Source organism: Phanerochaete carnosa, assembly GCF_000300595.1.
Source record: "Phanerochaete carnosa HHB-10118-sp unplaced genomic scaffold PHACAscaffold_13, whole genome shotgun sequence".
In the NCBI taxonomy this organism is placed as follows: Eukaryota; Fungi; Basidiomycota; class Agaricomycetes; order Polyporales; family Phanerochaetaceae; genus Phanerochaete; species Phanerochaete carnosa.
The window spans coordinates 1,043,081-1,056,272 of NW_006767640.1; the positions used below are offsets into that span (position 1 = coordinate 1,043,081).

The window sequence follows — 13,192 nt, forward strand, 5'->3', positions numbered from 1 at the left end:
TTCGTCACTCATGATCTTGGATATATAGCCAGCATTTCCATCTCTTAGCTAATAATTTGTGGCGCAACGGTGAAATAGCTTGTACAAGCTCTATACATGCCTGGCGCTGAGCGCTGCGTTCTCGTTCATGTCCACTGGTCGCGAAACCGTGGTGAGAATAACTTTCGCAGGACAATCACTGTTCAAAAATCTGCTCCAATTTTTTGTGGAAGAAGCCGCACGAAGCAATCTGGTGAGGTTACAACCGACTGTCCCCTGAAAAGTCCAATGTCTCCAGAACGAAACTACAGCTCTCCAGCCTAGGCTGTCAAGTCACATACACCTGGACGCAGAGCGCACCACTTGGGCTGGAGATTGATCGTGTTGATGCCGCGCTGGCGCATGCGATAACTGACCTCGTGCAGCCGCGGCAGGGCCTCCGAGATGTTCCCGCCGGGGCCGGTCCAGAAGACCTCAGCGGACGCCCCGGCGCGTGGCCAGACGATGGAGTCCAGGTTCTGCGGGCCGGACTGCTCGGTCCAGAGGAGCTGCTCGCCGCCCAAAACGAGCGGCGCCTGGGCGTCGGTGAGGTTCGCGAGAGGGTCGAACGAGTACGCAAACTGCCAGGTCTTGAAGGGGTCGCACCACGAGTTGCCCGACGGGTTGGCGCCGACCCAGCCTCCGGCGCCGCAGTCCTATGTCCATGTCAGATTGAGGCGTGGAAGCACAAGGGAGGCTTGGCTCACAAGGTAGAAGTAGTTGGACGGCGCATGAACGATCCTAAAGCCTTGCTGGGCGACAGCTGCGGCGTCTTCGGAAGAGATCCAGACACTGACGACAGCCTCAGTCACATTTCACCGCTGTTCAGTATGCCAACTCACAAGACAATAGTGTCGTTGGAAAGGGTGAGATTGAACGAAAGCACCATCTCTTCCCAAACGACGGGCGTCTTGCCCTTAGCCATAATCGCGCTGTGCGTCGCCTGCGTGAAGGTATTGAGAGCCTGCTCGAAAGTCTGGTTCGTCGCATTCAGGGCAGCCTGCGTCGGCTCGTCTGCAGCGTAGCAGGGCATGTTGATCTCGTCGCCCCCGGTGCTGAAGAGCGTCGATGGAGAAAGCTCCGCTGCCGCCGCAAGCAGACCGGCGGTGAAGTTCATGGTCGCGTTCGACGCAATGCGGAGCTGTCCGGCCGGAGGCTCGTTCGCGAAAGTTGCCCAGGGTGTCATATAAGCGCATGCAATGTGCTCGGGGAATGCTTGAGCAATGGCAGCCGTGTGTCCCGGAGTGTCAATCTCGAGCATGACATCAATGCCGCGCTACGCGGAGACTTATTGTAAGCGAGGAACGGCATCACGTAGGACTGAGAGATACTCACAGCACCCGCATGCGATATGACGTCGGCGACATCCTGTGCACTGTATACTGATTCCGGGTCGTAGGCGCCTTTCTGGGCGAGCTCCGTGTATCCTGGCACTTCGAAAGGGAAGCTCTGGCTATCCACTATGTGCCAATGGAACATGTTTTGCTGTCGGGCCTACTCAAGACACGTTGATAGTGCAGCCAAGCAGATAGCACGAACCTTAACCCAGCTCATCGCATCAAGCATGCGCTTGACATCCTGGACAGGGAAGCTGGGGGACACATTAGCATCCAGCTGATCATTTGGTCAATGGTCATGCTCACAAGTTCCTCGCGGTGTCGAGCATGAAGCCTCGGTACGGCTACCGGCACGAGATCAGGTTCAGGGAACCTCGGAAGCTTATTTCGAAGAACTTACGTATGCGGGCGAGTCGTCAATTTGGATAGGTGCGTTTAACATGTAGGTCGTTGCGTTGTGATAGAAGAACAGCTGCGTGAACGTCGTTAAGCCATGGGTCAACCCAAGGGTCGAGTTCGCAGACAGCGTTGCGCCCGAGCCGTCGCTGGGTACCGTGAGCGTGTACGCCTCGTCGCGCGCCTCAGGGGCCTTCTGCGCCTCGGTCGCGATGGAGTTCACAACAGCGCCTTGCCCGAGCGTCAACGTGAGCGTCGAGAGCGACGAGGCATTCGTGTACGCGTCAACGTCAACCGAACCGCGCCCGACGACAAGCCGGCCGAGTTTGTCGTTCTGGAGGTAGCCCATCGTCCGGGTGACGGCCTGCTGCAGGTCCGCTGGCGCATTAGGGATCGTCCCATCGATGGTAATGTTGAAGCTGCAGGAGAGCGTCAAGGCCGTTGAGCCCTGCTGCAGGCTGCGGGGTAGCGGCCAGAGGGCATCAGCGGGAGCGAACGCAGCGAGCAGAGTCGTGAAGAGCACGAGTCCGGCCTTGGAGAACATGATGAGCACCGCGCAACAAGTTGATGTGCAGCCGCTTCAACCTCGGGTGCGGGGCAAAGCTTGACTACACGGCACGCCCGCCTTCTTGTACTTCTCTCGAAGACTGCTCCCATCAAAACACCAACCCTGCAAAATGTAATGCCTCGCGTATCGCGTGCTGTTCATGAGCACCTGAGATAGTGGGATGATGCAGGGCCATGTGACCGAGGAACGCCTATTCGTTGATCGGGGCGGGGCTTCCAGGGGCAGTCATGGCCGTCGACGGCAATAGCACCCTACGGCACAATATCGTCCAAACTTTTTGGTAATTGCACCCGCTGTATCTGTACACATGGCGGTCAGGTCGAGCGACCACGCTGCTCTGTGCTGCACGACTGCTGCGCAGCGCTCGCTATCAGTTATATTGAGACCTCAGCCCGACGCCGATTGGAATAAGCGCCCATACATACTACAAGCGAAACCTGTGGCGGAGACGGTGGACTACGCTGATTGGACAGTCGCGTAGCGGCATAATAAGAGCGGCCGAGACCGCAGGTTAATGCTAGATCATCGCGAACCGCGTGTTAGCAACGTCGCTAGAGCACTAACCCCTAGCCGCGCACTGCCTATCGGGTCTTGCGACCGTATCACAAGTCCGTGTATGGTGTATAACCGTATTGACCTCCATGTATTCAGGAACTGCAATAAAGCGACACAAACAAAGACGGAAACGGAGCGGCGCTGTTGTGTGGGCGTGAGATAGACGGAGCAACTAGTCCGATGTTCTAGAACAGCAAGTCATCGATGCCATTGCCGGATGACGAAGGCGGGGCAGCACTCGGCGTCGACGATGCACCAGCGGGGGCACCACCGAACGAGCCGAAGCCAGCACCCATGGGTGGCCTCGCCTGCTGGCCCGACCCCCACATGGCGGTCTGCGTCTTCTCCTTTTGTATGTCTTGGATAGACTTGGCTGGCGTGGAAGACTGCTGCGGCTTGCTGGCAGCAGAACCCAGCGACATCGTCCACAGGTCGTCAAAGCCACCAGAAGACGCGGGCTTGGCCGCTTGTGTTGTGGATGTAGTGGAGGCACCGCCGAATGAGCCTTGGCGCGCCGGCGCGTTCGGGGTCATGATAGGCGAGGTGTAGTTGGGGACGGCAGTGGGTGTCATGGCGGAACCCATACCTGAGCCCATATAAGACGGAGCCCTGTTGGCTTGAAGCGGTGGCGGTGAAGCGGTGGTCGTGGAAGACAGCATGTTGAATAAGCTAGCGTTAGGTTGGGGTGTAAGGGGTGTCTGCTGGACGAGAGGTGGAGAAGTAGCCTTCGGAGGAGCCGCGGCCGGAGCAATGGGTGCAGAGCCGAGGAACGCAAGGTTGCTGGTGGCAGGTCCAGCTGAAGGAGGCGCCGCTTGGAAGTCGTCAAAGTCGTCATCAACAACTAAAGTAGATTCGTCAGTAAAGAGCCGTTATAGGATAAAGGAGAGGCTCACGATCGGAAGCAGGAGCGACAGTAGGCAGGGCCTTGTTGGCAGCGGGCGGAGGCGCAGTCACAGGAGCAGAGAAGTCATCATCCAAACCGAGCAAATCTGGCACGGGCGCTTTAAACTTCGCGGCCGCAGTAGGGGTCGCAGGGGTAGCAGGAGTTCCAGTTTCCCTTCTCCGCGGTGTAGAAGAAGACGTGGAACCACCAATCGAGTTGGAACGACGTGCAGCTACAACGTCATCGTCGCCAGCTTCATATTCATCGTATGTCTTCCTGGAAGAGGAATCTCTGAATCCGCCGCTACCACCACCGGAGGAGTAATCGTTGTAGTCTACGATCACGCATGAGAACGGAGTACGTTTGAGAAAGCGCATATACGGACCTCGGCTGCTGTAATCTCCGCCGTAACTGCTGCTTCCTCCGCCCCATCCGTTGCCTGATCCCATGCCCTCACTACCGAACCCGCCATAGCGACTTCCGCCAGATGTGAGGCCGAGAGCATCGTTGCCAACGCCGGTGTATTTGTTCTTGTTGGACTTTGCCTTGCGGCGCTCCGCGCGGATTTTATCGACGTCACTGAGTAGATCGACAAGTTCCTTCGAGCGGTTACGAACTACGGGGTACATATGAGGCTGGGATGTATATGCAACAAGGAACAAACATACCGTTCAACCCTTGATCCTTTCCTTTCTCGTCTATGTAATAGAAATTACGGAGCATCTTGATCGTCGCGATATGTGAACGCGCGTCATCAACGACCCGCTCACTGCCGTTCTTGACAAGGTACTCAAGCAGTTGCAAAGCCTGAAACACAGCAATCAGGCATATCTCCAGGCGGGGTAAGACAAAGACAAACCTTGTAGATCTGTCGCCATTGCTTTGCTTCCTTCTCCATAAAACGAGCGTAGATACACGGCATAATCTCGTTGAAATTTTGGCTGCAAACAGTGAGCATAATGCGCCAAGTGGATCGATGAATTATTCTCACAAGTTGAACGTGCTGCGCACGAACCCCCCGGAAATGAGAGGGAGAATACTGACGCGAAGCAATAAGAACATACCCTTGGGCAATCTCCTGCATCAACGTAGAACTCGCACCCCTGGTGCGCTTTATGAGTATTGTACAGAGACTATCGTAAAAGGCACTTACCAAGGCTCGTCATTCGTCGCCTCTCGAACCTTTGCCTCCATCTCACTGACGTTGAGCACCACGTTCTTCGCCTGCGCGCGTATGAGAGCATTTCTCGCCATCTTGAGATATACTTTCGTACCTGGTTGTACATACTCTTGATATCGTACATCGTGAGGTTAGAAAGCGTGTTTCCGAGAGACTCGAGGCGATCCATGGCGGTCGAGTGGGCTGGGGAACGTGAATGACGACGACAAGCAGTGCGGCGCCGTGACGCGACGGAGGGCGTGACGGCTCGGCCGACATGTGATGGGCGTGCCGTAACGTGCCCCTAACTTAGGGCTAAGAGGATTCTGTCGAACGGAGATTTTACCGGGAATCGTCCAGATTTGGGACATCGAGTTCAGCTGCTTAGAACCGCGTATACCTTGGCTTCCAACGTCCACGTTTCGTCGTCGTACTGAGACTTGACTGAGACACGCCGAGGACGACGTGGGCGACGTCGGACTGTAAGACGATCTACTTACGATACTCACGACTCGTTACGGTGCTACGAAAGTGAACCAGCAGCACTCAGGCAGTGCTCTATTGTGTCTCGGAACCGTAGGACGTTCCAGGGTCCTCTGGTCACTGCACGACAATTCAGCGCGCTAAAGGCAGATTCAGGTGCGTGCAGCTTTGCTGTCTCCTTATGTAATGTTAAACGAGTCATTACATGCGCGTAGTCCATCGCCGAGTGCAAGCGCTCCGCCGACATGCACTCCCTGGTCGCTCGTCTCAGAGGCAGGGCCGTTAGTCAAGCCACTACCGCTACTACTGAGTCTGACGATGCTGTTGCTTCGAGGCCACACACGCCCGCATCCTTTCCAGTTTTCTCAGCCTCTCAAACTGTGCTAGAACACACTCCCGTGGGCCAGAGAATCCTTCCCGAAATACAGCAGCTCATGGACAGTTTCTCGGCTGTAGACCTAAGCGAACAAGGCCTCAGCCCACCACCCATTCGACGACGAAGCTCTTCAAGCCCTAGCCCAATCAGCCCAATAGATCTAGGTCCTTCTGCTCTGCCGCAGCACGAACTGTCGCGCTCTAGCTCCCCTACTGCTCACTCCGAATGCTCCTCTCTCCGTGAGAGTAAGACCAACTTCTCGCGCTTCTCCCGGCGCCTGGCGACGTCCAGTGTATGGTCTACCTTTGGGCGTCATAATGCAGGTGTCTCACCGCGCTCATCACGGGCTGAACGAGATTCAACATGGACGGGAATGACGTTCGGAAGTGTCGACACGCTCGGCGTACCTCGCAGATCTGATCTCAGTGGACCTGCAGGGACAAGGACCATTCGTTCTTCGGTTGTCTCTGATGGTCGACCCTCCTACACGTCGGAGTCATCTATGCCACTGCAGGCCGCTCCGCTCTCGTCGTCTTTTTACAGGAGGTCAACCTCACGAGTCAGCACCCTCGACGAACAGGCCGACGAACAGGCCGACGAACAGACTGACCAACGCTCGCCCTCACCGGCCACGATATCATCACGACAGGACTCTACGAAACGCTCACCAACAATCGCATCGTCTCTTTCCAGTCATTCTTCGGCTCCTGCTGTACATACACCTCTTATTGATATGCCTTCCAGCTCTCCTCGAACTTTTGGACAGACATCGCCTCCGCTTCTTTCTGCTTTTACTCCATCCCCATCCACTTCCGTTTCTGCGTCACCTCGACCACCTATGCCCCCGCTTGATCATCCCGAGCTCGTAGCCTGTATGGCTTCGCGTTCACAACCTGTCTTCCGCAACCTGTCTAATACCGCGAGTCCGCCTCTTCGTCATTACGACTCAGATTTGTATCCAAAGACATATCCACCGCGTCGCCGCCGGAAGACTGAAGGTACCTCTCCTGATGAGAACTCTGTGCCTTTTCCTTCGGCAACTTCGCGACGATCTCTTCGGGCGTATGCGAGTTTACCCAAAGTTCGCCAGCTGTTCCAGTCAGAACGTCACAAGCGCGGCAAGAGCTACAAATCATCACCATCGAGACGCTTCAGCGCCGAATGGAACGCTAAGCAGGCGACATCAGGCGTCCTCGCGTCCAACCCTGGCCGCGACTTTGGCTGGCCGGCGGAAGTGTCGAACGAGATCCTGCGCATGTCACTGGGTGATGAGACCATCGGCAAACCCCGAGGTATAAAGACCGCTGCGGCGTCTCCCGAAGGTCCCAAACCCGACATCATACATCGTGTGCAAAACGTGCCTGCTGGCTCAGGCGAGCCAGGGGGCCATTGTTCTCCGCTTCTCAGCCCCCACTCTGAGCCCACACCTCCAGAGAGTGAGCCATCTCCCCAAACTTATAATTCCCTTTCCTGACGTAGGCTGTCGTAGCTGCAGCCGAGGGCGGAGACGAGCGGCCGTCGACACCTCCCAACGGAGGTAATTCGCCATCACAGAAGCCTGCAGGCGTGGTAGAGGTCAAGAGAGGGATGAGTGCAGGGGAACTGAGCACGTTGGAGGAGGGTGTAGATCGTGAACTTCAGAGTGTGGCATTGCCTAGGCCTCCAGGGCCCCGGACCCCTCGTAAGAGCATCCTGCGTCATTCATATACAGGCACCCAGAGCCAGGACGACGGTCCGTCGCAGCAGCAGAATGCCCCGTCCACGCCTCCAAGACGATCATCCGGACGGCATCCGGTACGACAATCCAGCGAACCTGTCCTGCCTAGCGTCATGGAAACCCCGACGAACAACAAAGGGAAGCGGAAAGCGGAGGATATCGACATAACGCCACTGGACCAGAGGCAGCAGCATACCACTTTCCTCATACCAATTGATAAAAGACGTGAGTTTGCATTGCTCGTGCTTCACAGGGCTACCCTGAAGACGGTTTGCTGGTAGGTGCTCGTCTCGTGTCTGAAGAGTCCGGTTCGCCTTCGGCATATCAGCAGCGTAAACGTGTCCGATTATCATCTACTCCTTCGCCAGCCCACACCCCAGGACACTCGCGTCCGAGCTCAGCACACAACGCGCCCAACATGGGGTCCATCGCAGACCGAACGAATTTCCCTGTCTCACCTGCGGTCCGTGCACTCTCGCGCGCAGGGTCCACCCATGATGGCTCGACCCGGTCGCTGCGGCAGTCCATTGTCTCTTCATTAGCGCCCTCTGCGGCGGATTCACGTCGGGGTTCTCGACGCACTCTATCGCAGACGTCTATTCCTGTCACCGCTGTCGTAGCGCCGCACCCTCCTTCGCTTGACCGTTCGAGCGTGTACCATATGCGGGACCCCCGTCGACCCCCAAGGATTCGTCAGACGCCATGGATACCACGTCTCCGCTCAGCCGATGAAGAGGGTTCGCCTCTGCATGCTTGGACATTCTTTGTTGGCTTCGTGCTCTTCCCAATCTGGTGGATTGCCTCGTTCCTGCCCATCCCAGAGACGCGCCGCGTCGGGTACACGGACACGGAGAAAGGAGTGACGCTTGATGATCCGCAGGTAGAGCACGGTATGTCCCCTCTCATGTAAGGTGGTTGCCGGGTGTATTTATGTTTCACCGCAGACGCGAGGTCTTGGCGACTGCGCTGCCGCATCATGTCTGCGATCTCACTCTTCACATACATCCCCTTCATTGTCCTCGTCGCAATCTTCGCTCCACGATAGCACCTCGTCGGCGCTCTCGACAGCTGCGCACTCATACCGTCGCGCAGCCCACTACCAGCATTCGCATTCGTTTACCACCGGTCTCGCACAACGCACTGATCTTCAATCTTTCGGCCTCTTGTCATCTCAATCGTCGTCTCGTCTCGTCGTCAGCACTGTCGCTCTTTCCGCTCTCCGCTCGCTGCACTTGCTAATCTACCTCACCTCCCGTATTACTTGTACACACCGGACATTGAGGCAAGCCCTGAAGATACCTATAGATGTCCAAGCAAACTGGCGTGTGTTGTTCAACAGCTCTCTGACTTTCTCTGGCTCTGGCTCGCAAACCCTGTCTTTGGGATTCCCTCTAGCCTCCCACATGCACATACCACTATCACACAAACATTTACAAACACATATGACATAGATTTTTGCAATGAAATCTTCCGGACCAAATGTCATATCTCGGTAGACTAAGAGTCGAGGTTGCACAGCCCCGGGCGCAAGGCGCACCAGAGCGGCTGCAGAGGTATGGCGCGCACGCCGCGCTGGACCATACGGAAGCGGAAGTCGTGCAGACGCGGCAGTGCGGACGAGCCGTTGCGCGGTGAGCCGTCTGGGAGGGTCGCGCCTGTCCAGAAGACCTCGGCAGACGACGCGGCACGCGGCCAGATGATCGAGTCCATGTTCTCCGGCGATGATTGTTCGGTCCAGAGGAGCTGCTGGCCTGTGAGACTTGGTTCAATGTCAGAGTCGCGAGGAGTGGGGTGTGCTGCGTACCGCCTAGGACGAGATGTTGCATCGACTCTGAGATGTTTGCGTACGGATCGAAGGTGTACGACTATGTTGTCGGCCTATGTGAATAGAAATACTACCGAGGATCTTGAGTACACACGCACCTTTTGCCATGTCTTGAATGGATCGCACCAGCTGTTCCTGTGCTCAGAGACTTGTCAGTCTAATCCTCCGAAAACGTGAACAGACGTGGGACCTACCCTGAGGGATCATCACCTATCCATTCACCAGCTCCGCAGTCCTAGACAAGGGGAGGAAAGTTACAAACACGTTTACATCGTGGCAATCAACGATCGCACTTACAAGGTAGAAGTAATCCGACGGGCCATGTACGATTTTGAAGTTCTTCTCCGCTACCGCTGCGGCATTGGCCGAGGATATCCAGACCATAACGACCGTGTCGTTCCCGAGCGTGGTGTTGTAGTCGAGTACCATCTCCTCCCACACGACAGGCGTCTTGCCGATGCCGCGCAGCGCACCGTGCGTCGATTGCGTGAACGTGTCCAGAGCCTGGTAGAGCGTCTCGCCCGTCGCGTTCAGAATCGCCTGCGTCTCGTTGTCCGCGGTGTAGCACGGAACGTTGAGCTCGTCGCCGCCCGTGCTGAAGAGCGACGACGGGAACATCGTGGCCGTCGAGGCGAGTAGTTCGGCCGTGAAGTTGCGGGTCGCGGGAGAGGCGAAGCGGAGCTGGCCGGAGGGCGGCTCTGTATGTCTGAAGGTTAGTATGATAGGAGGATGTGTAGGAGGGATGAGCGCACCGCCGGCATATTCCGACCATGGTGACGAGACGAAGCATGCTACATACTCGGGATGAGATTCGGCGATGATGCTAGTATGTCCCGGGGTATCGATTTCCTGAGACTCCCTGTCAACCCAAGGATAAGTGTGAGAGTCGGCGTTCCACGTACGGGTAAGACGTCTATTCCCCGCTGGCAATCAAGAAATTAGCTTACGCTATTCGAAGTACTGAAAAGACTAGATGTTACCTGGGCCGCGTATGTCACGATGTCTTGAACGTCAGAAGGCGAGTATATCATGGAAGACGAGTAGGCTCCTTTATCCGCCACTTCGGTGAACCCAGGAATCTGTACGGGGAAACTCTGGCTGTCTGTGATGTGCCAGTGAAACTGATTGATCTAGAGCAGCTGTCAGTCACCTAATTCGCTAGACATGTCGCGCAAAGCTGTACCTTGGCCCAGCTCATGGCATCCAGGGTACGTTTGATGTCCGAGACAGAGAAGCTGCAGCGCTTGTCAATGAACGAGACTACATGAAAGCTCAGAAGTCTCACAAGTTACGAGCAGTGTCAAGCATTAGGCCACGGTATGGCTTCGAAAAGGGGGATCAAGACCTCAATTCCCCCAAAAGACGTGATTTTTACGTACAAATGCTGGAAAATCAGTGATAGAAACAGGGGCCTCGAGCGTATATGTCGCGGCTCCATCCAAGTCGTACCAGAACTGCTCAAAGGTCGTGAGTCCTCTGAACAGTCCGAGCGTTGAGTTCGCAGTCAACGTTGCAGGAGACCCGTCTGACGGGATGGTCAGCGTGTACTCCTCGCTGCGCGACCCAAGGGGCATAATCGCCTCGTCGGCGATGCTGTTCACCTTCGCGCCTTGCGGCACGGCGAGCACCAGCGACGGGAGCGCCTTCGCGTCCTGCACGGCAGCCTTGTCTGCAGATGCACGACCGACGACGAGCCGTTCGAGCTTGTCAGTACTTAAATGATCCAGGGTGCGCGCTACGGCGGCGCCAAGGTCCGACGGTGGGCTGTCGAGATTGTCGATCTTGAAGTCGCTCGCAAGGACGAGTGGGGTCGAGCCTGTCTCCAGCTGCCTAGGGATAGGCCATAGTGCAGTGACAGGGACGACGAAGGAGATGGCCAGCGCGATGAGCGCAAAAGCTTTGCTTGCCTCCTGCTGCAGCGGACGCATCTTGCCAAGTGGTGGATAGCACTGGCGTTGTGCACACATATCTATATATACGGGCCGTCAGAAGTTTGATGGTGTATAGCAGAGAATAAGAATTCGAGTGTGACCACAAGACACGTACAGCTGACCCCCGATATCGACAGCTTCTGCCAAGCGCACAAGCTACATGCACGCGTTATCGGCGAATAATTGACGGTACCATGTGATCACCCGAAGAGTGAAGCGGAGGGTGCCCAAATCGTGAGCGGGTTGCCTACAAAATTGGTGTGTAGAATGAACCTGTAATGGATGTCGCCTTAGCCATCGGAGAGGCCTGTAACAGTAACCGGAAGACCAAGGAAGGTCACTACGCGCTAAAAGGACAAAGGCGGACTCGCAGCTGTTTGCCACATTTCGCCCTGGGTATTTGCTTTGAACTGCTGTGACAGTTCAGGTGTATTTAGCTAGGCTTATGAATAAACCTAACACAGCACGTTGTTACATTAGGTTGCTCGTCACCACGGATAGGTGTACAGGTGTGATACCTCTTGTTCCACACTAGCCCAAATGTCTGAATACAGCCAGGCGGCGCAATAGCGTCTCATACAACAGTCTTTTCCGAATCTTCCGCTGAACTACCGTCAGCTTTGTGCCCCATTGCCCCCGCCCCGACAGATTCTTCAGGCAGATGGCCCACTATCTGGTGGGGCGACGCCGCTTGGGCCTGAGCAGCCTCACTATCTTCGTATCGCCTCTTGAACTCGTGTGGGAGCATAACCGCACGATCGAGTGCAACGGGTAGGCCGCGGTGCCGTCCGCGCAGCATCACAGCACAGATGATCAGTTTGGAGAGGATGTGAAAGACTCCCGAGAGTGAGTAGTTCGCCTGGGTCGTCGTATGAGTGAGCAAGACGGCCTCAGAAGAGGGAGACGTACTGTAGGAATGCCCAAACTGAGGCCCACGGTCCCATAACCGGAGACAATCTCAAATACTAGCATAAATGAGCATGCGGTCGGTCTTTTAAAGAAGTAGAATCATACAGATTGCAAATACGTTGAACCAGGGCTTCGACGGGTCCATGATTCCGTTGCGCTAGATGATGGCTTTAGCAATAGCACCTCCGACATGATACTGCAGCACATGCCTCCACAATGCAGATTAGCCACAATGACAGCGCAAGCCACCATATATCTGCGTATTCCGTGAGATGGAGGACAATCGCAATGACAACGGCATACCGAATGACAGCTGTTTCTGCACGTGGCGCACGAGGTGGCGTCCCCAGATTTGCACGCGTTTCTCCTTCGCCTTTAACGTCTTCTCGTTAAATTTGTCGTCGTCGTCGTCGTCGTCGTCGTCATCGGGATAGACTCCAAGTGAATTCTCTTCGTACACATTCGTGGAGCGCACACTGATGAGCGTAAGCAGTGCGGACAGATTTGCTTAGGGAGCACACGCACCTCATGGCAATGGGGTAAATAGCAATATACATCATGATAACGTACAAGACTCTGGGCCATCAGTCAGCATAGCTCGCTCGCGGGACAGACAGAAGCACGCTTACTGGGTCGCCGGTGTCAGCGATGAAACCGCGACTGCTTGGAAGCCGGCACTGCGCACTGCCCCGGAAGACAACACCGCGAGCGCAATTCTCGTTCCGACCGGGATTGCGTCCGTCGCGGGATTGTCGATATTAAGGACCAGATCTCCGACAAACAGCACCATGCTGTGAGATGATGCGTCAGCGCGCATACGACGTCCAGCAAAAGATGCGCACTTCATGAGGAATAAGACAAAGAGAAGGAGCCACGTCTGGTGCGCTGGGAATAGGGTGATGAAGCATCGTCTTGGATGGTCCAAGAGAAACTTGAGCGCTTTGCACGTCGGGGACTTTTTGGGGAATAGCTTGTAGAGAGACCAGCTACAGACAGGTTTACAGCGCGGCCTCTGAGCTCCAAGTAGAGACTCAC

The 13,192-nt window shown here is 55.8% G+C and overlaps 4 protein-coding genes across 4 annotated transcripts in view; all 4 read right to left on the reverse strand.

The window, feature by feature from the left end:
• Positions 1–178: 178 nt before the first annotated feature.
• On the reverse strand, positions 179–2,340 carry PHACADRAFT_265478 (glycoside hydrolase family 20 protein). The gene is made up of 7 exons (XM_007401778.1): positions 1,756–2,340; positions 1,662–1,699; positions 1,558–1,609; positions 1,354–1,503; positions 861–1,294; positions 726–810; positions 179–674 (listed from the first exon to the last, which is right to left on the reverse strand). The coding sequence occupies exons 1-7, from the start codon at positions 2,293–2,295 to the stop codon at positions 300–302; spliced, it is 1,674 nt and encodes a 557-aa protein (XP_007401840.1). The 5' UTR covers positions 2,296–2,340; the 3' UTR covers positions 179–299.
• A 606-nt stretch (positions 2,341–2,946) lies between these two features.
• On the reverse strand, positions 2,947–5,130 carry PHACADRAFT_265480 (uncharacterized protein). The gene is made up of 9 exons (XM_007401779.1): positions 5,032–5,130; positions 4,911–4,981; positions 4,822–4,860; positions 4,749–4,760; positions 4,617–4,698; positions 4,426–4,564; positions 4,143–4,373; positions 3,768–4,091; positions 2,947–3,715 (listed from the first exon to the last, which is right to left on the reverse strand). The coding sequence occupies exons 1-9, from the start codon at positions 5,104–5,106 to the stop codon at positions 3,060–3,062; spliced, it is 1,629 nt and encodes a 542-aa protein (XP_007401841.1). The 5' UTR covers positions 5,107–5,130; the 3' UTR covers positions 2,947–3,059.
• A 2,110-nt stretch (positions 5,131–7,240) lies between these two features.
• Positions 7,241–11,306, reverse strand: PHACADRAFT_131613 (glycoside hydrolase family 20 protein). The gene is made up of 11 exons (XM_007401780.1): positions 10,697–11,306; positions 10,603–10,640; positions 10,501–10,552; positions 10,298–10,447; positions 10,220–10,240; positions 10,070–10,166; positions 9,615–10,015; positions 9,512–9,552; positions 9,416–9,452; positions 9,297–9,357; positions 7,241–9,243 (listed from the first exon to the last, which is right to left on the reverse strand). Exons 1-11 carry the CDS (start codon positions 11,282–11,284, stop codon positions 8,990–8,992), a joined length of 1,740 nt encoding a protein of 579 aa, XP_007401842.1. The 5' UTR covers positions 11,285–11,306; the 3' UTR covers positions 7,241–8,989.
• Positions 11,307–11,345: 39 nt separating this feature from the next.
• Positions 11,346–13,192, reverse strand: part of PHACADRAFT_214314 (uncharacterized protein) — a 4,365-nt gene continuing 2,518 nt past the window's right edge. Inside the window, exons 13-20 of the mRNA XM_007401781.1 lie at positions 13,000–13,042; positions 12,787–12,948; positions 12,683–12,733; positions 12,461–12,633; positions 12,367–12,413; positions 12,263–12,314; positions 12,158–12,213; positions 11,346–12,107 (exon numbers count right to left, since the gene is read on the reverse strand). Coding sequence (XP_007401843.1) covers positions 11,823–12,107; positions 12,158–12,213; positions 12,263–12,314; positions 12,367–12,413; positions 12,461–12,633; positions 12,683–12,733; positions 12,787–12,948; positions 13,000–13,042 — 869 coding nt within the window. The 3' untranslated portion in view covers positions 11,346–11,822. The remainder of the gene's footprint in view (positions 12,108–12,157; positions 12,214–12,262; positions 12,315–12,366; positions 12,414–12,460; positions 12,634–12,682; positions 12,734–12,786; positions 12,949–12,999; positions 13,043–13,192) is intronic.